This window comes from Centroberyx gerrardi, chromosome 21, assembly GCF_048128805.1.
Source record: "Centroberyx gerrardi isolate f3 chromosome 21, fCenGer3.hap1.cur.20231027, whole genome shotgun sequence".
Taxonomy (NCBI): Eukaryota; Metazoa; Chordata; class Actinopteri; order Beryciformes; family Berycidae; genus Centroberyx; species Centroberyx gerrardi.
In genome coordinates, this window is record NC_136017.1 from 18241698 (window position 1) to 18262596 (window position 20899).

At 39.3% G+C, this 20899-nt stretch overlaps 1 protein-coding gene across 1 annotated transcript; it reads right to left on the reverse strand.

The window, feature by feature from the left end:
• On the reverse strand, positions 1-7580 carry LOC139917373 (protein boule-like). Its single transcript, XM_071906486.1, has 9 exons — positions 7563-7580; positions 6222-6392; positions 5998-6089; positions 4714-4765; positions 4516-4591; positions 2936-3081; positions 1203-1274; positions 668-784; positions 1-141 (listed from the first exon to the last, which is right to left on the reverse strand). The coding sequence occupies exons 1-9, from the start codon at positions 7578-7580 to the stop codon at positions 1-3; spliced, it is 885 nt and encodes a 294-aa protein (XP_071762587.1).
• Positions 7581-20899: the final 13319 nt, after the last annotated feature.

Genomic DNA, 20899 nt, shown 5'->3' on the forward strand with positions numbered 1-20899 from the left:
CTACATGAGTGGTTGGGCGGTGTGAAGCATGGAGGGGTCTGTTGGCTCGGAGGGTTCTGGCAGGTAGGTGTAGTCTTTGTGGTTGGTGTAGCGGTGGTACTTTGGTTTCAGATGGACCAGCGAGGGGGGAAACATTTGATCCTGGAGAGGAAAGATGGCATCATAAGCCGCTATGGGTCAGCAACAGTCTGCACACAGTCAGCATATATCGTCAAATAGCAACATTGTCAAAATGTCAGAAAATATTTTTTGCCCATATCGCCCACCCTAGTCTACATGCTGTTTCAGAGGCTTTTCCACCCTGACAAGATTAAAATTATTGGGGTAAAACTGAATACTTTTATTTTTTGGCATGAAAACTGTCAAATTTAATGACATTGAATACCAGCGCAAAATTGTTATCACTGACTTCAGTCCAAAAATATCGGTATCAGTATCGGCAATACAAACTACACTACAAACACTACAAATTTATAGAGTGTACCACTCTCAATCAACCAATCGTTCCTTGTACCTTCCAACAGCTAAGAGAGGAAAACATTTTCCAAACAATTCCACTTGGGAAGGGATCCAAAGTGCAGCAGTGGTTAAGCAAGCATACAGCAACAAAACAAGACTTCTCTAATGGCTGTACTTATGTTTTAGATTTTCCTTGATGAAGCTGTACCTCTGGTATGGTGCCCTCTAGGGCAGGCAGAGGAGGCTGGACAGAGCCGCCATCAGTGGGCTGGTACAGGTAGTCTGACGGCTGCGTGTACACTACTGGACTGGAGGCCATTGGAGTCTGAACAACATATGTAGTATATTCAGAGAAACGCATATAGAAAGTGGAGCCAATGCAAAAATACTACCAATCTGCCATGGTGGCTGAAAGACTTGACCTATTGCACCTGGAAATGTGTTTTTTTTTTGCCTACCTGGTGGACATTCCATTGAAGGTAGTTTGGGACGCACTGGGGGGGGGGGGGGGGGGGGGGGGGGTTTAAAGAGAGAGAGAGCAAACCAGTAAGTACCATATTACCATATTGGTTCACTGTGACGCAATGGGGTGATAGGCAGGGTAGGAAATCACCATTAGCCACCAGTGAACTTCTAGTAAATTAAAACTGTGACTGGCAAGTTAGTCTACTATCAACTTTGACAATTTTGCAAGCATCGTTTGGAAGTTCTATATCAGCGGAGCACTAGTTGGTTGAGCTGACCTGATAATGGTGATAGGCTGGTTGCTGATAGACAGGTTGATGAGGGTGGGGGAGCATCATTGGAGAACCAGACTGCCAAAGAACCATACAAAACACAATGATTAAATATAGGGTCCAAGCCCATGGGGCAAATGATTTGACAGTGAGAATGTAAGTTTGATTCATCATTTTGTAAAAGATAACCATCTCAAAGATAGAAAATTTTAGTGAAAGTCCTGCAACTGCAGGTGAAATGGTGTCTGACATATTGTCATTGAAAAATGACAATATGTCAGACCACCTGATGACCACCAGATGGTGGTGCCATTCAGCATGACCAAATGTGATCTGACACACTTCTGGGCCCATCCCAAACATGTGTGTGAAATTTGGTTGCTCTAGCATCAAGTGTTTAGAAATGATGCTTCACTTCCTGTTTGCATGTCTTCACCATCAAAATAGTTAAATAATAATAACAATAATAAATATAGCTGCAAGCGGCAATTCGAGGGTTCATACCTTTTTGCGCTCAACAGAAGGAAGCAGCTCAATCGGCCAAAATTAAAGCCGCGAGCAGCAACGAGCGGGTTTCAGGCTTCACAAAGGTGAGCAAAGTCACTTCAGCTAGTTTAATTCTGTTTAAAAAAGGAGCGAGACCAATCACACACTTATTTCATCATCACAAAGCCTGCAGCATTTCAATAATTGCGCACTGTGTATGTTCAGGAGATAGCGCCGGATGTCTCTAGTGAGTTTAATCAGGATTGCTCAAAGGCATCTTGAGTTATGAGCAAATATGTGATAGGCCACGCCCACTTGTACCGATCAATACGGCACTTCAGATTTTGGTTAATACTTGCCCCCAGAGCATGCACACCAATTTTGGTGAAATTCTGTCCACAGGGTTTTCAGATACACATTTGTGGCGTTTGTGCCATTTGTGGCGTCGGGCTCAAAATGCTTTGGGAGACCTATTCCCAAACACGGACTGAAGTTACCTACCAAGATTTATGATGATCGGACAAATGGTTAATGAGTTATGGCCAATATTTGCTAAGCCCTGCCCTTTGCGAAGATATTTTGGTTGATGGCGGCCATGTTTTTCAACCGATCTTGCTCATTTATAATAGAAATGTGTATCGCAGTCCCCCAAGGCCCTATGCCAAATTTGATGTTGATTTGGTCAAAATCCAAAAAGTAGATGTCACATTACTGTTTTTCACATTATGCAAATTAGCAAAAAATCCATCTAGGCGGACTTTTATGGTCTTTTATGGTTGTAGAGCACATTCAGCTGGCCTTAATTACAGCGTCACCATCTGGCCGATTGGGCTCATATTTCTGGGGAAGCATTTGCAAGTCATTTCCAGTTATTGGGCCAAGTTTCGTGGTTTTCGCTCATTCCAGCTCACGGCAATTTGAGCCGCGGCGGAAGACAAATAATAATAAACCAGCACAAAAACAATAGGGTTCTACCCCTTCGGGGTATGAACGCTAATAATAATAATAATGATACTGTGCAGGAATCCTCTTTTCTCTTGTCCCCTCTACAGGGAAGTCAGAGGTCAGGGTCAGCACACAGCAGCACCCCTCAAGCTGGTAGGGATTCAGTATCTTGTTCAAGAAGGGTGGGGGTTTGGGCCCTGTGGTGGTAATTCAAGCAGCTTTAAATAACCGATAAGAATTATGTATTGCTATTATTGCTGTTTGAGCCAGGTCTGTTAAGTGTGTGTGTGATATGAGTGAGGACTGACAGGCCAGTGGTGAGCAGGAGGGTTCATGTCGGGGTTGTGGAAGTAGGCCACTCCGTTGTGGTAGGTGTAGGGGTAGCCGGTGGAGGTGGTCAGGTGCAAAGTCCCACAGGGCATCGGCGGGGGCATGGCAGGGCCGCCGCTGGCGGCTGGGACAAGAAAGAAACAAGGCAACAGTAAATTTGTGGCCCCCCTCTGGGCCGATCAGGAACAAATATGTCACTTTGTGGGCCAGGAAGAACTGAAGAGGAGCTAACACTCAGTGGACTAGACCTTTAGTAATGACTTATCTAACTATAAAGCAAGGAATCTCTTTCTGTGAGTGAGTGAGTGAGTGTGTTTGTGTGTGTGTGTGTCCGTCGCATATCTCGAGAACCGTTCGTCCGATTGACTTCACACTTGGCGGGCGTATTGCTGGGGACCCAAGGACGTGCAGTGTCGGATTTGGTGCAATTTGGACACGCGACACGTTCAATTTTACGAAACTTTGAATAAACAAGCGGACAGCGCTCTGTGCAACAGCGGGGCTCAAGCGGTACGGGCACACGCGGTTCTCGAGAAAGCTGCACTACGGGCATGAGCGGTACGGGCACGCGCAGTTCTCGAGAAAGCTGCACTACGGGCCCGAGCGGTACATTTTGAACGGGCACTGCACTAGTTTATTTAATCCAGGGTTCCTACCGTGGCCCTGCTGTCCAAAACTAAGTCACAACACTTCCATGACTGTTCCATGAATGTTCTTCTGTCCTGCTTCCTTGTTAATATTGTTTTTCAGTCTGGTTTCCACTCTAGTTAGGCTGAAAACCATCTAATGCAATGAATGTGCAAAACAAGTTGGAAAATACATTCTGCTTTATTCCTGTAAAGTCCTGATATTCCCTGACGTCCCAGAAAATGAATAAAAACTTCCCTGTCTGAAATACACCTCTCAAATGATGAATGAATTAATGATATTCCAAACATTTCATGACCAGTGGGAACCCAGTTAATCATTCACATATTACATGAAAATATAAAAGAACCTTTAATTGTACAAAGGTGTGGAGGGAAGACCAAGGAAATCCAGAACACCTGTCTTGCAGCAAAAGTTCTACAAATGTGAAAAAAGTCAAAGTTTCAAGTGTCCTATGGAACAACGCAAATACATTTTGTTTGACCATTGCCATTGTCTGCTAGTCTTTTCTTTTCATCTTTTGTGGTCCCATATAGCTTGATTTTGCAAATGATGCAGCCAATCGATAAATAAATGAAAAAGCCTTGGGGGGAAAAGTGGCTCTCAAGAAACTGAAAATGGCAGAAAATCCAATATGCTGTACATTTATGGTCCTAGAGGCATGTTTTGTATCTTTTGATTAATCCGTGTCATTTTGAAAATGTTGAAAGTGAAATGCGTCATTCTTGAAGGTTTTGTCAAAGTCCAGGTACTAGTGTCTGGGTTATCATGTGTGGGGTGAATACCGAACTTAGTGTATAATTACTGATTGGTCCAAAGGGTAAATGCATCATTGGAGGTGACGACACATTTGCTGTTGCCTTGTGCAGCCATGTGTCGGAGGTCCTTCAGTATCAGACTCTCTACTTACTGTGTCCTGCAGCTTGCTGCTTGCGGACCGCCTGGCCAATGTTGAGCTTCTTATCTTTGAAGCAGACTGCATCAGCCTTTAATGTGTCAGTTTGAGGGGATGAAAAACACATAAGGTGATAAAGTAGGGTACATAACGTACACAAGGTAATAATAAACTAAAATATTGCAGCATACTTTAATGGCCTACTTTACTTACTTGAAGGACTTTCTGTGCATCCTCTTGGGTCTCAAAGGTGACAAACCCATATCTGATCAAAAGACATAATCAAAACAGTGGCAGCTCCCATTAGCCAACAGCAGAAGACTGTGACTGTACTGTGCAACTCCCTATACGATCCTGTGTTTTCCATTTTGTGGTGGTTTTTAGACAAAATCACAGAATCTGGGTATAAAAATGTAATTTCGATATAATAGAAAAGTACCTCAGAATTGTTACTTTTATTTGTATTGTAGTATATACTTTTTTTAATATTTTTCTTATTCTTATTAGTCTTTATGCTGACATCTGCACCAAGAGAAATTCCTTGTACATTGTACTTGGCGAATACAATTTTCTGATTCAGATTCAGATTCTGAAGTTTTGGCACAATTATTGTGCAAATAGTACAACTTTCGAGTAGTTTCCATCATAAAAACATAAACAGAAATGTATTCAAATACAAGGTATCTGCAGGTTTCAGGAAGCCAAAAGTAGTTTTTTTAAGACCTGTTTAATGCTACCTCAAGTTAAGACCAATTTAAAAACCAAGAATAAGAAACAATACTGACAAAAAGAGACAATCTCTGATTGAACATACTGTGAGCAGTATAAGAAAGAGGACAACCATAGTACAAACCATTTAGAACAGGCAACAAGCAAAAATACATACTTTCTCAAGTACTTAAAAGTGCTTTAAAACTGTTCACAACCAGTATGTAGCAGCAATGTGTGTTGGAAGCGTTCTTTATAAAGTGTGCACCTTCATAGGACAGTCTTCTTTTCAATAAAGCCTAATGCTAACTCTACTCTTTCTGATGGATGTAATATTCTGGCCTAGATTTAAATGTACCAATGCTAAAAAAGTTGAGAGCTAAATGTGTTGTATGCCCACTGTAGGCATAAATATACTGACAAAAATGACAAAATTGGGATTACAGGCATTATTGGGTGTACAATCTTACAGATATATAAAATCTGGAGGAAAATAAAACTGACAATTTCAAATTTAGGAAAAAATGAAACATTTGGGGAAAAATATAAAGGGACTTTATGGGGCCTTTTAGTTTAAATGTGTGAATGTAAAGCAAAGAGTTGCTGAAAAAAAACATAGCATGTGTGTTCAGCAAGCCTGGTAAATAAAGGTTAAAAAAGGTGAATATAACCAAATTTGAAAATAATCGTAGAAGGCAAAGTTACAAAGTCATAGGCAGTCATAGGCAGTCACATGCAGTGTTATTCAGTCACTGATTGCATATGGAAAGAGTAATATAATTAACTCACCCCTTTGACATTCCTGAGCGATCTATCACAATCTTCACCTGTTTAACTGCACCATGCTGAGAGAAGATACGCCTCAGGTCGTTCTCATTCATCTACACACACACATACACACACAGTTATTTGACTGTACATTGAAGTATTATCACCAATTTATTCACCTCCTCGTTGTCCGAAGGAGGTGAATAAATTTGATAACACACTGCAAATTTGTGGTTATTTCTCACCTTGAAGTCGATTCCCCCAACGAAGATCCGGTTGGGGATGATGGTGCCGAGGCAGGGGGTGTGGTGGGTGGGGGTGGGGGTGGGGGTGGGGGTGCTGCTGTGGTTTTCTGGAGACGCGGGGTCAGGGGAGGGGGAGATAGTACCAGTCTGGGACGGACAGCAAGACATAAACTTGAAAAAGACCCAGTGAAAGCAAGGCAACAGTACATCTGTGGCCCACCCTCTGAGCCTATATAGAACACAGATAGGAGGAACTTAAGAGGAGCTGCTGCTCAGTAGACTGGATCTTTTTATTGGACATCCATGTGCTATTGAGATTATGGGATATACTACATTCCAGGGAAACTCAGCTGATGTGTGGACGGTCAACAAGCTGTGTATAGTGTGTAGTTTGATCAGGAATAGAAGGTTAGAATACATGGTGATACCTGGGTATGGTAACACATTTTGAATACTGTTGGCTAAGATATAAACAGAGATGTTAAGCAGTTAAATGAAAAGGAGGGTACACTATGACATCTAGTCGGTGATCATCATAAGGCTAACAACCACCAAGAATAACAAAAATCTGTTATATTTTCAGTAAAATATTAATTTATGGGTTTGTTTGTTTTTCTCATTAAAAAAAAAACTATCCTCAAATAGCTTACATCCGTTTGATGTTACTTACTGTAGTGTAGGCAATGCTATAATTCACATCATAAAGATTTGTGTCAGGCTATTAATAAAAAAAAAAGGTAAAACTGAGTTTAGGTGGGTTAACATTCCACCACATCTCTGGATATAAACTAGCATTACTAACATTATAGCTGAACTATAGTCCCGGTACGCGCCGTTCTCTCTTGTATGTAGGGCCAAACTCCATTCAAAAATCTGTCATTTTGATGTGGCTAAGGTTATCAGCAAAGGTAACGTTACATACATTGTAACAAATGACTCAAGACCTTTTCCGAATCGTTAGTTCGGTATAGCTACATATAAACCTCCAAGAGCACTTAACGCTATTTCAACTTTTAGAACTGGCTCGCCTATTACTTCCACAATCTTTTACTACCAAAATACACTGTGGTGGGAGTTAACGAGCGGTTTGAAAGTTTACATTTTATTGAAATCAAGTGCTGCTTGGTGGATTATAGGTATGCCGAATTGAAAAGTGGCTCCTATCGATTCAGAAACGGCATTTTATGAGGTATGCCGCCAATAAACAAGGCCACTTTAAATTGTCAGATTTCTGAATGGAGTTTGGCGTTCCGTGGAAAGTGCACGAATTGGGGCTAGCTAGGCAGCAAGTTGGACATGCTTCGCTAGCAAAGCGGTAGGGGCAGTTAGCAGTTCACTTACCGCAGTTTGGCTTTCCATATCCATCATGACTTTACTTTCTATCTGTAAAAAGACTGTAGGCTGATTATAATCCCAAAACAACCATAGCCTATTAAAAACGAATCGGTGTTTCCTGCGTCCGCTTTCAACCGTGCCTTGCACAATTTATGGACCGGGAACTTCCAGCACACCGCTAACTTTTTCTGAAGCTCTCGCGTCCCTATCCGGATTAGATCTGAATCTTTTTTAATGTAACATATGAACACTGTAGGCCTGTGGAGGAATTGTATTATCCATAAAATAAATTACTTGCACTGCGAAGCCCGGGAATTGGCCGCAGGAAAAATTATCCTACACTTCGCGGCCACGACTTTTCACTTGGAGTCACGCGGTGTTTTCACCTGCACACGACATAGACCACGTGGCCTCGTTTTGGTCAATTAATTATTATTAATAAATGACCCCCATTATCATTATTTTGTAATTCGTGCGAACAAATTAATTAACACAGCCTATCACCCTCCTGCCATACTTAAGAGCCCCCACCCTGGGAAACATGTTGGCTATTTTGTGGTAACAATGTATTAACCCATAAGCAGGACATGCTACCGGGCTACACGGTGTAGCCTGTAAAATGTACACTGGAGTTGCATAAAAAAACATGCAAATAAATATAAAACGTGCGCACGTAATGGCCTAAGTTAATATTTAAAGGCAGCAGCATCCTGGAGGCCAGAGCAGCGTACTTGTGACTGAAAGGTTGCTGGTTCAAATCCCTAGACTGACTGGGGAAATGAGTAACACTCTCTCCTCCCTTAGTAGGATATTTTGGTATCTGTCCACTGGGAGCTATTGTGGGGGAAATGTTTGTATAGTGTGCATCACTGTAGAATATAAGTCATGTCATTTTTGAAGGACAATGGGCCATTCCACTCATTTCATTCTGCATATAGGCTATTTTATTTGTTGGTATATTTATATACTGTTATTTTGCACACCCTCATAATGATGTAACTCACATTTTGCATACTTTCCATCATACATTTTCACTGGAATTGCAAGTACTTGCTGTTAAGGGGGTTGTTTTCTTGGACCCAAAATGCAGACACAGACAATAGGTAAGAGAAAAAGGAAAAAGGTTTATTGGAGGTTGGAATTGGGTGTAGTGGGATGAAGGCAGCCGGTCGGAGTTGAGGAGATGATCCGGACTGGGCTGGCTGACGAGCAGGCGAGCGAACAGGCTGGCTGGAGCTCGGGTAGATGTGTGGCGAGCTGGCGGACAGGCAGGAAAGCTGAGAGACTGGCAGGTGTGGCGTGGGCAGGTGGAGAGACTCATAGGGAAATCCTGGACACAGGAGAGATACGATCAACACGTACAGAACTAGGTACACAAGAACAGTCCAGACATGAAAATGCAGAGCGACCGAGAGTGTGTCTACCACGGAGTTGGTGGAACAATCTGGCGAAGAATGGAAGGTACGCCGGGGTAGATATACTGGAGGTGATGAGCGATGAGGTTCAGGTGTGTAGGTAATTCTGGAGCCCAGGAGCTGGGAGGGAGAGGGAGCCACGCTCACGCCACACATAACAGACACAGACAAACACAGAGAGACAAACCAGGGAGGCGGAGACACACAGGGGGCAGGGAACAAAGAGAAACACAAGGAAAACTAGAGTCACGGCAAGAGCCGTGACACTTGCAAGCATTTCCTGGCCCAGGTCAGGCTGACAGTCAAGATTCACAAGACAAATGGGTAAGCAAATGAAGAGGAAATACACAAATAATGACTAAATGTACCAAAAAGCACATTTAAAAGTATTTTAATTTCCCTTTGTCAATGTCACTGTCACAAACATATATTCAGTTTATTCATATTATGTTGCATCAGGTCAAATCAATTTTCAATCTGATACCAAGATTCACATTGATGTTTCCCATCTGTAGCATTCAGACTACATTATATTGGATGGATTCTGTGTTGTTCCATGCATTTGATTGACCAAAATTTAGTGAAATTGGTGAAAAGGTATATATGTAATAACATTAAAAAAAATGAAAAAATGGAAGAAAATAGTTCATGAAGGTACTCAGAGTCAGATGTCGCAGTAATCAATACATGCCACAGAGTGTCACTGTTTCTCTATGTAGCTCTGAGTGACAGCCAATATAGAATATGGAAATAACCATCACAATGAGTTGGCAGTTAAAAGCAACAACTTGGAAGTGTTCACACCTTCACAAGTTTTCTGTAGAATTTGGTTGCTCCTGATCAGTTTGTTTCACACTTTACACACATGAACTTGATGATACATTGATGATACATTTGAATTCATGTTTTACAGCAAACCAAACATTGTAATGTCAAGCACAAACCAAAAATCCAGCAAGTAGTAGTGTCCTGCCTGTTGTAATCACAAAATTACTTATGTGATACAAACTGTAATTTATTTTTTGTAATGATGATATCAATCCCTACACTTGAACAGTAGTTTCTAGGAAGAAGCTTGTCTTTCCCATATGACATAAATGCAGCATGAGAGCAGACCAAATTGAAACTGACTGAGTAACTGAATTAGTTTGCTGTTTCATCCTATTAAGTGACTTCACTTGGCATTTCTTTTTCTTTTCTTTCCAGCCTGTGCCCTTGACGCCACTGAGCCCCATTTTGGAAGGATTGTTAAAAATAGTTGCTAGAGCATCAAGCCAGGACCATCTCAACTTGACTTCTGTACCTATTTGTAGCTTTTATCATTATTATATTATTTATCATTGTTGGATATGTTCCTACCATTATGATAAAAGGTGTTCCTCAGGGTTCCTTATCAATGTCCTTTTAATTCTGATGTGAATGCTCTGGATTGATGACCGATGGATGGATGGATGGAGGTATGGAGGTATAGACGGACAGATGAGGGAAGAGTTTTACTTCACAGGTAACAAAAGCCTCAGAGAATTAATGTGGATTCATGTAAAGCAGTTGGAGCATCAACAGACGTCTGCTGTTCCGCTCCAGTTTACAGTGGAGCAAAAGATCCTTGAGGAGCCACTTTGGACTTTGATTACAGGTCTCATGGAGCTATCATTTTTCTATGATTGGAGAGCGCGCGCTCTGAAAGACTGTAAATTGCATCTTATTTTCTCCCCTCCCCCTCCTCCCCCGGACCACAACAAAGCGACAGTATAAAACCTACCAAGTGTCTCCAACAGAGAGAAAGGCAGCCGTTTTACTACTAGCATTACCTGTAATGAATTAACGATTCGTAACAGGGGCAATGGTATGGAAAAGTTTGTTGTTTTAAGTTTTCTCAGTTGTTTTTTTTTTCTTTTATCATTATGTACAATGTCAGTTCAACCTATGGAGAGATAACCAGGTTTTAAATGCCAGTTATTATTAAATGTTAAGTACGTCTTTCCATTTGCTCCTTTTGAACTTTTTTTTTACAACTTCACTCTTGACTTCTCCTGATTTGTTGCTCTCACTTTCGCACATACACACACACAAAAGCTTTAATTTACAGCTCCCTACCACTCAAAAAAAGGCTCATGAAATTTTGTCTGTAATGACTCTCTGCCTCTCTTGCTCATTTTCCATTATTACACCGTCCTTTCTCCACATTGTTTGTCCTTATTCTATTTAATGTGGGACACACCATTGGTGGTAGGCCCACTTGTCATTCATTTCCAGGTTTCGTTAAATGTTGGATGAATTTGCCAATGAGGTCTGACTGTGCAAAATGAGAAGGGTATGTTTGATAATTACAGCAATTTACCAGCTAAAAGTCGATTTATATCCCACATAGAGCATTTAAGACACAAGTACTGTCAAGGCAGCTCACCTGTTTGAGTTTTCACTGAAAACAAAAGAGAAGTAGATTAAAGCTGATCTATGAAATAATATTTGAAGAAGAAGGATAAGAACAATAAGAAAAACAAAAAGGAGGAGGAGAAGACGAACAATGGCAACAACAATAGCAACAACCTCAAAAATAGTAAGAACAGCAGCAGCAACCACAACAACAATGACATTGAGAACATCTGCAATAGCAACATCAAAAACAACAGCAGCAATGAAAACAACATCAACAACACCATCAAAAGCAACATCATCTACAACACCGAAAACAACAGCAGCAACAACAGCAGCAACATCAGTAACAACAACAACATCTTCAGCAGCAACAACCACAACAATAACAACATCATCAACAACAACAGCACCATCAACAATATCAATAAAGGTGATAATAATATATAGCGGTAACCGTAATAACAGCAGCAACAGCAACAGCAGCAACAATACCAACAACAACAGCAACAACAGCAGCAACCACAATAACAGCATCGTAACAAAGTATATGACAAAAGCCTTTAGCTAATTCATCAATTTTGAATAAATAAACAACTGAATAAATAAATGATCATCACATAACTCTCAATACAGATAAAGGATGACAGAAAATGATAAATGATGCAAAAGCAGATTACAGTATGACCTCAATAATTCAACGCTCATGAATGGAAATCATTCAAATTAACAAAATATCTAAATCTCATTGATCTCCAAATTAATTTTCTCACTGATCTCCATCAGAAAATAATGCTACCAAGTTAGCAATGATGAAGTGATAGACAGACTCTTGTGGAATATATCAGCTAGCCAGTTTAACAAAAGAGTAGCCCTAACTTCAGTGGTTGTCTCATTGCATTTTAAAAATGATTAAAAAAATTTTTTTTAAAAAGTTTATTTTGGGAGAAGGCTGTTGGCTGGATCACCGCTTAACTTTCAATAAGTTGAAGCAGGCAAGCAAATGATTCCCTTTTTTAATTATTAATACAATGCATTCATTTTTTATCCATTTATTGTTGGTGAATTATTAATCACACTAAGTAAACTATACAGTAAATCCGTAGCATTGAGAATCAATGAGAAGGTTTCTCAAACTGTGCCACACAGTGGCCACACAGGTGACTTTAAAGGATAAGTTTGAAGATTTTGGACCTACAGTATATATAATTTGTCTGTTATACATAACTGTCTGAGGACTGGAATTGTCAGTTGAGTATGTTTATATCATCCCCATTTGCTCTATTCTTATTTATATCCTGTTTCCTTGCATGTTCCTTGTATCCTATTACCATTTGCTGCTATAGCAATCCAGTTTCCCCCATTTTCATTAAAATTCTAATCTAATCTAATCTAATCTAAATCTAATCTAATATTGATCTCAGGATCAATTTTTAAATTCATTTTAATTAGAGACAAAACGACAACAGGTCAGCAGGGGGTGTCACATTTTCATCACATCATATTTTCTCACCATTGCACACAAAAACCATGTGCTTGACTTTTTGATACAACAGCAAGTTTTCATTTCCCATTTCCAGTTATGCACTACATCATCTACGTTGTTGTTTACCTGAAATGCCAGGATGTGAGTAATGGGGCTCTGAAGTGAGCATTATGTGGGTAATAAGGGCTGCTGGAATAGGAGGACCAGACCAGGCCAGACAGCAATAGAAAACACAGAGCAGAGCATGGGACTTTTTTCCAGGCCTCAGATTCAGGTAAATCCCAGTCAGTCCCAGCGGCGATGGTCAACGTCTGGACTGTTTGAGGCAGCTTTGACACCGAAGGCGACCCAGCTAATCCATTACACTACAACACAAATGCAAACAGCAATTCATTTCTGCCACTGAGCAACTGATAGGCGTCTGGGTTGTGTTGTGAGAATGCAGAAACACTTGATACATTACCAGCAGAAGATAATCCCATTAGAAGCAGAGATAAACTGTTCTTACAATATCATCACCAGATAAACATAAGAAAATTACATTTAGATTAATATCATGTTATTAACTATACAGTTGGCGCGTAAAGTATTTAACCACAATTTTTTCCACATAGTTCTTATTATATCATGTTTTGATTATAATAATGATCATTCACTCATAATGTGTTTATAATGCCTTATGATGGCTTATGAGCACCAAGTAGAGTGTTACTGAAAAGAAGTATTTTAGGTTTTGGATGGTTGGCACAGTTATATCAAATCCCTCAAGTGATCATAGTCAATACTTGAACATACTTGCTCATATCCACAAATAAGAAAGGAGCCAATATTGTCACAAAGGAAATTTGGAGGGAGGAGGATGAGGAGGAGGAGGAGAAGGTGGAGGAAGAGTAAGAGGAGGACAAGGAAGAGGAGGATGACGATTTTGTCCTTGTTGCCATTCGTGCCTCAACAAGAGACACTTGAGCTGCCTAATGTCCTGCCATAAACACCATGATATATTAAACATAACCAGCCATGTTAATGAGGTCATTAATTAAGCTAATGAATGCATTAATTAGCAAATATTTCTACGTCAACATACTTTTCTTCTCATAAAACGTGTAGTATTAATATGAAGTCTGTATCTTAAAGCATTAAGGAGTTATAGTAGTTTCAAGAAAATCAGTTTTTCCTCATTAATATGCAAATGTATCTAATCAGATCATTTACTTACACATCTGGTGTAAGTGTGACATTTCTAGCATGTATTGTTCTTGAGTTATTGTGTTCACAACAAGGTGTGCAAGATGCTACTATTTGGGGGTCCAAGCACCATAAGTGCTGGAACCCTATTGTATTGCTGGAATTTTCTTTCTTCTTTTTCTCTGCTAAAAGTGTCTGCAGCTCAGAAATGGTAAGTCCTACAGCAACCATATTTGTCAGGTAGGCTCCTATGGCCCCCACTACTAAGGCAAGGCAGCCCATGCATATTTTCCAGATGGTGGTGCTATAGTGCACATATTTACATTTTGGTCCATAACTCTTATACCGCAATTCCAATTGATGCCAAACTTTGTCCACATCCGGGCGTCCTAGATGTACAACTTTGCCATGGGAGCTTCCCATGTCCGCCTTCTTGATTTTCCACTATTTTGTATTTTATGGAAAACAGTTTTTTTCCCAATAGACTACTTAAATTTTTGTCCTATTTGCGCCAAAATTGGTAGACAGCTTCAGGAGACTGAACCTACTACTGAACCTACTATAAGCCAACCCGATCGCATGAACCATTTGGCCATTGTTATCAACAAATAAATTTGCAAAAAATCATGGCCACCTATATAATTGGCCAGAACTCCATGTCAGTTTCGTGAAATCAGTAGATTTGTTAACATAAGTGGTTTAACCCATATATACAAGTTTCCTTAAAAACGGTCAAAAGGGGGCGTCGCAATTGTTTTTCACGAATTCCCGCGAGCTTGTTAAAGCTAGTGCTCTGAAACTCGTCACGCAGGCACGACTCAAAAACAAATATTTCTTTTATTTATTGGTTAAAACCTGCCGCTTTTAATTTGTAAGTGCGCCCCTACATTTCTTTCTGTGCTCCCAAATTTTGTCTTTTTTTTTTTTTTTTTTTTTTCAAATTTCTTTTTATTGAAACATTGACAAAATCACTTATTGCTGTAATTATATTGTCTTTTACATTTTTTTTTTTTTTTTTTTACAAATAAGAACAATAGAAGACCAATTTCTATATATACTGTATCCATTTACATCTGTATTAACATATCTCCATATAATCTTATATATATTTACTTATATAACCTATATTTCTATAGACGTCAACATCTACTCTTGGTCTTCCAAAAAAAATAAAATAAATAAAAGGGTAATAAATAAAAGAAAAAGAAACATAAAGTTAAAACTAGTTAAAAGTACAGGATAACAACATTCTCTTTTTCTTTTTTAACAGTTGTATCTATAACTACATTTTCTCTTGAATAGAGAGTCAGTTAAGTATTACAGTTCCAAAAACAATAGTAGAACATTGTAGCATTGAACATAGGGAATCTTGATTCACATCTTTCACATCTGTATTACCGTGTCTATCATGTAAAGTCAGATCTAATTGGCGTGACGTACTCAATCCAGTTTTCCCAAATTCTATTAAATTTGTCCTGTTCCAACCTTAAGGAGAAAGTCAGCTTTTCCATCTTATATATATTATGTATTACCTCAATCCAATCTTCAACCTTAGGTACCTCTATTTTCAACCAGTTTTTAGTAAGAGTTTTTTTACTTGCAATTAACATTATCTTAAACATATATTTGTCTCCAAATCTTTCAAGTGCCTTGTTTATTTTTCCCAGGTATAATACCTCAAAAGTAAGTGGAAGCTTTACCCTTAAAACTTTTTCCATACATTTCTTAAGCTCTAACCAATAAGGATTAACCAAAGGGCAACCCCAAAAAACATGGAAGTGATCCGCTTTATTTTCTCCACATAATCTCCAGCATCCCATACCTATATCTAAATATTTCTTCTGTGCAGGCGTTATAAAAAACCGTATGATATTTTTCCATGCGTATTCTCTCCAGGATAGAGAGCACGTGGTTTTCCACTGTATATTATTAATTTCTTCCCACTCTTCTACTGATAACACAATATTTGCCTCTTTCTCCCATTTCTCTTTTATATATAATGTATCATTTCCTTTTAAATTTTCCAATCCTGTATACAGTTTTGATATTAATTTTTTCCCTGTTTCTGATTTATATGCTGAGATAAAAACTTTAATCAATTCCATTTCTGTCCCACCCAGATTATCCTTTTTTATAATTTGCTCTAGATAGTGTCACAATTGCAAATACCTATAAAAGTCCTGATTAGCTAAGCCAAATTGGTCCTTCATTTCTTGGAAGCTTTTGATTTCCTTCCTCTTGAAGAGATCCCAGTAAATTGTAGGTCCCCTTTCCCAAGATTTAAACCTTTTATCCATTATATTTGGAGTAAAATCTGAATCATATGCAATCCAACGTAAGATCTTAATAGGTCCGCTCAGTTTGTTTTTAGTTGTTATTGTGAACCAAATATTAAGGGATATTCCCAACCATGGGTTTCTCTCCTCTCCCAGGTGTTCTCTAAGTTTGCCATCTCCTATTATAGCCTGTACCGGGGTGCCATCAGATGTATTGCACTCGATTTCTTTCCATCTTGCAGAGTATGCTGGATTACACAGATTCACCAACGGTTTTATTTGTGCAGCTTGATAATAGCTCTTCAAACAAGGAACCGCTAACCCCCCCTTATCCCTGGGTAACTGCAATGTTCTAAATCTAATCCTCGGTCTCTTGCCCTGCCAAATAAATCTAGAAATTATTTTGTCCCATTCATCAAACTCCTTTTCTGTCACTTCCACTGGAAGAGTCTGAAACAAATACAGCAGCCTGGGGAGTAGATTCATCTTAATCACCTCCACTCTTGAGGTCATACTCAGGAAAGGAATTAAGTTCCATCTTAAAATATCATTTTTTATTTTAGAGATTAATGGGTTATAATTTATGGATTTTAATTGATTTAGCTCCTTTGGAAGATTGACACCCAGATACTTCATTGATTTCATCTCCCAATCAAATCTATACCTTTCTCTAATATATTGATCTGGGCTGTAATTAAAAGTAAGGACCTGGGTTTTTTGTACATTTAATTTATAACCAGATAGTAATCCATAATCTGTTAGACTAGCCATGAGTGCAGGAAGGGAAGTAGCCGGTCTAGACAAATAAACCAGAACATCATCGGCGAATAAAGCTATCTTCTGTTCTCCCCCTGCCATGACTATACCTTTAGTATTTTCATTTTGCCTTATCCATTGGCTTAACGGTTCCAGGAAAATCGCGAAGAGGAGTCGACTAGCCGAACATCCCTGCCTGCAACCACGTTCCAGTATGATAGAATTTGAGAGTCCCCCATTAATTTTAATCCTAGCGGTTGGTTTGTTGTATAGAGACTTTATAGTCTTGACAAACGTGTCATGAAAGTTAAAATGCTCCAAAACTCTGTATAAAAAATCCCATTTCACTGAGTCAAAAGCTTTTTCAGCATCTAACCCCACCACTATTGCTTCTACTCGTTTTTCAATAACATGTTGCATTACATGCAATGTACGTCTGATGTTGTCTTGTGTCTGTCTCTGTCTTATAAAACCCGTCTGATCCATATGAATTATTTTTGGCAGAATTGTTTCTACTCGTCTGGCCAGGATTGCAGTAAATAATCTATAATCTTGATTAAGGACACTTATGGGCCTATAGTTAGAACATTCCAACCTATCCTTACCGTCTTTTGGAATCACAGATATTATAGCTTCCCTCCAAGAGGGTGGAATTTCCCCCTCTTTTAAAACCCAATTAAACGTATTCTTTAGTAAGGGGATTAATGATTCTCTGAGTGATTTGTACCACTCTGACGTATATCCATCTGTACCAGGGGATTTGTTAGTTTTAAGATGTGAGATTGCTGTGTTAATTTCTTCTGCTGAAATTTCTTCTATCAGGGCTATATTCTGTTCCTCAGTTACTTTTGGTAAATTTATAGAATCTAAAAAGGAATCCATTTGAGCTTTGTTGTTGTTAACACTTGGTTGGGCATATAATTTTTTATAATACGTTTCAAAACAATTATGAATATCTTCTGCCTTATACACTGTTGAATTGGACCGAGGGTCCCTTATCTTAAAAATACTATTGTTTGCCTGCTGCTTTTTTAGTCTATAAGCCAGTAATTTTGCTGATTTACTTCCAGCTTCATAGTATCTTTGCTTTATGAACATTAATTTTTTTTGTATCTCCTGTGCTTGGATATCATTTATCTCTTTTTTCTTGTTTTTAATTTCTTGAGTCCTATTTTTATCTAATTTATCTTTGTTTTCTCTTTCTAACTTTTTCAAGTCTGATTGTAGTGTATTTAGTTTCTCTTGTCTAACTTTTTTAAATATGCTGACTTTGTAATAATTTTCCCTCTTAACACAACCTTACATGCATCCCATAGCATGGGCGGGGATACCTCACCATTATCATTCTCCCTTATATATGTCTGGATTTCCTGTATCATCTCCTCCTTCATATTTCCTTTCAGCACATATGGGTTTAGTCTCCAGAGAGTTGCTTTCCTCTTATTTGTCAGACTTAAGGTCATATATACTGGACTGTGGTCTGATAAATCCATTAGTCCAATATCACAGTTCTCTATCCTGAATCTGTCCTTATTGTACATTAAAAAATAATCTATCCTTGAATATACTAAGTGAGGAGATGAGAAATATGTGTAATCCTTGCCTGTAGGATATAAATCTCTCCATACATCAATAATACCTAGTTCAGACATTAGCTCTGTAACTTTCTTACTAATTGTATTGTTCTGTGCTCCCCCTGCAGATGAATCTAGTTTTGGGTTTAGTCTTAAATTTAAATCTCCCCCACTTATCAGAATACCCTCGACCTCTGATGTCATCAGATCAAATAGTTTTCTGTAGAATATCCAATTTGACCCTGGAGAAGCATAGATATTAAGGAAAGTAACCATTTCTCCTTCTAGTCTCCCCTTAACCAATATATATCTCCCCTCTTCGTCTTTAATTTCAGATACCTTGTCAAATGAATTTCTCCCTGATATTAATATAGCCACCCCTCTTCTGTGTCCAGATTTATAAGATGAGAAAAAAATTTGGTTAAAGCAGTTTCTTCTAAGCTTTTCATGTTCCTTTTCAGTTAGGTGGGTCTCCTGTAGGAAAGCTACCCCTACCTTCTCTTTCTTCATCCTATTTAATATCTTACACCTTTTTACTGGATTAAGTACTCCATTTATATTATAAGAAGCTATTTTAATCAAACTATTTTGCGTCGCCATTCCTTTTCATTACTTCCATTTTGTGTCTTTATATTGCCGTTCTTTCTGTGTATTCCCCATACGCTACAAACAAAATAGTTAACAGTTGAACAATCATAACAAAACATTGGAGTGAACGCACTCCAAGAAAACAACACTTCCGTTGGTGAGGTCTGCTTCTCGACCTTATTCGAGTCGTGTTGGTAAATCGGCTCTGAGGGATGTCCTCTGTTCCCCAGGGGCAGAGGGCCCTCGTTGCTGTCATTAACGTAGACCATTGATCTCTAGCCGCTAGTTATCCCCATTATCTTTAGAATAGTTTGGGGAAATAGAACATATTATTATAACATGTGAAATACCGTCCAATTAAATCTTAACGTAAATAGAGCCATGTACATCACCTTAATTCTTGAGCAAAATAAACATAAAGTTCAAAGGATCTTTCCATCCAGCACGGTGTCCCGTCTCTTTTAGTTCCTCGGTCTTCTGAAGGCTTGCAACTTCTGTTTGTATAATGCTCTTGTGTCCGTCGGACCTTGACGGTTCCCTGCTTGGCTGGTTTGCCATGACAGGCGTTGAATCCTCTCCATCAAATTATCCGCTGGTTTGACAACTGTCACTGGGAATCCTCTCGCCGTCATATCTGTAGTCGCCTCCTCTGCTGTGATGTAGGTCCGCGTCTCTCCCTGGTAGAACACCTGTAGTTTTGCTGGGAATGGTGTCTGAAAGCGTATTTTCTTCTCCTTTAACACTTTTTTTGCCTGGGTGTATTCTCTCCGTTTTCTCAACACTTCTGGTGCATAATCATGATCCAAGAACACCTTTCTTTTTCCGTATAAGAAGCCTTTCTTTTGCCAAGCTATTTTAATTAGCTCTTCTTTGACTCTGTAACTTAACAGTCTCATCACAATGGATCTTGGCGGTGCGTCCTGGGGAGGTCGCGGAACCAGAGCGCGATGAGCTCTCTCAATGTTGATTTCAAAAGAGCGAGGCAGTTCCAATTTCTCCCTGAGAAGAGTTTCTACGAACGTACACATTGAGTCCGCAGACTCCTCCGCAGAAGTTCAGAAGTTCCAATGTGACGTCCTCGATATTCTGGATACGCTCATCCGATTCCGCGATGCGTTTTTCCGCGTCATCTATTCTCCCATTTGCCTTAATAATGTCCTCTTTAATTTCTTTAAGAGTTTCGGAATTCTCGCGACGAAAATCCCTTATTTCCTGTAGAATCGTGTCCAGGTTTGCCATACTCTGGTTGTTCTGAGTTTCCTCGTAGTCTTGGCTCGGTGTTTCCGCTAGCTTAGCTGGCTCTTCACCTAGCGTTAGCTTAGCTGGCTCGTTGTCTTTCTCAGTATTAACCTTTATTTTCCCTTTCACGGATTGTCTTTGTTTTCCTTTATTCATAATCAATGCCCTTTCTGATATGTTTGTCACTATTCCACACGGTGTACTATTAGTTAATAGGGCTTTTATAACTCAATATCGGGAAACTCACTTTCTAGGTTGCTGTCATGCTGGATGCGCCTGCCGGAAGTCCCAAATTTTCTGTCTTATGAAAAAATGTTACTGTCGAGCCCTGACACACTCAGCAAGATACTTTTTTTTTTTTATTCTCTCTACAGACATCATGTCCACTAGCCTCCTGTGGTGCTAGATTGCCCTCCCTGATTTCCAACCCCGTGAGGCTTTAGATCCA

Coding starts and splice junctions, on each gene's coding strand:
- LOC139917373 (XM_071906486.1), bottom strand. Junction 6,090..6,221: donor TTGGGGGAATCGACTTCAAG/GTGAGAAATAAC, acceptor GTGTGTGTGTAG/ATGAATGAGAACGACCTGAG. Junction 1,275..2,935: donor CTCCTGCTCACCACTGGCCT/GTCAGTCCTCAC, acceptor GTTCTTTGGCAG/TCTGGTTCTCCAATGATGCT.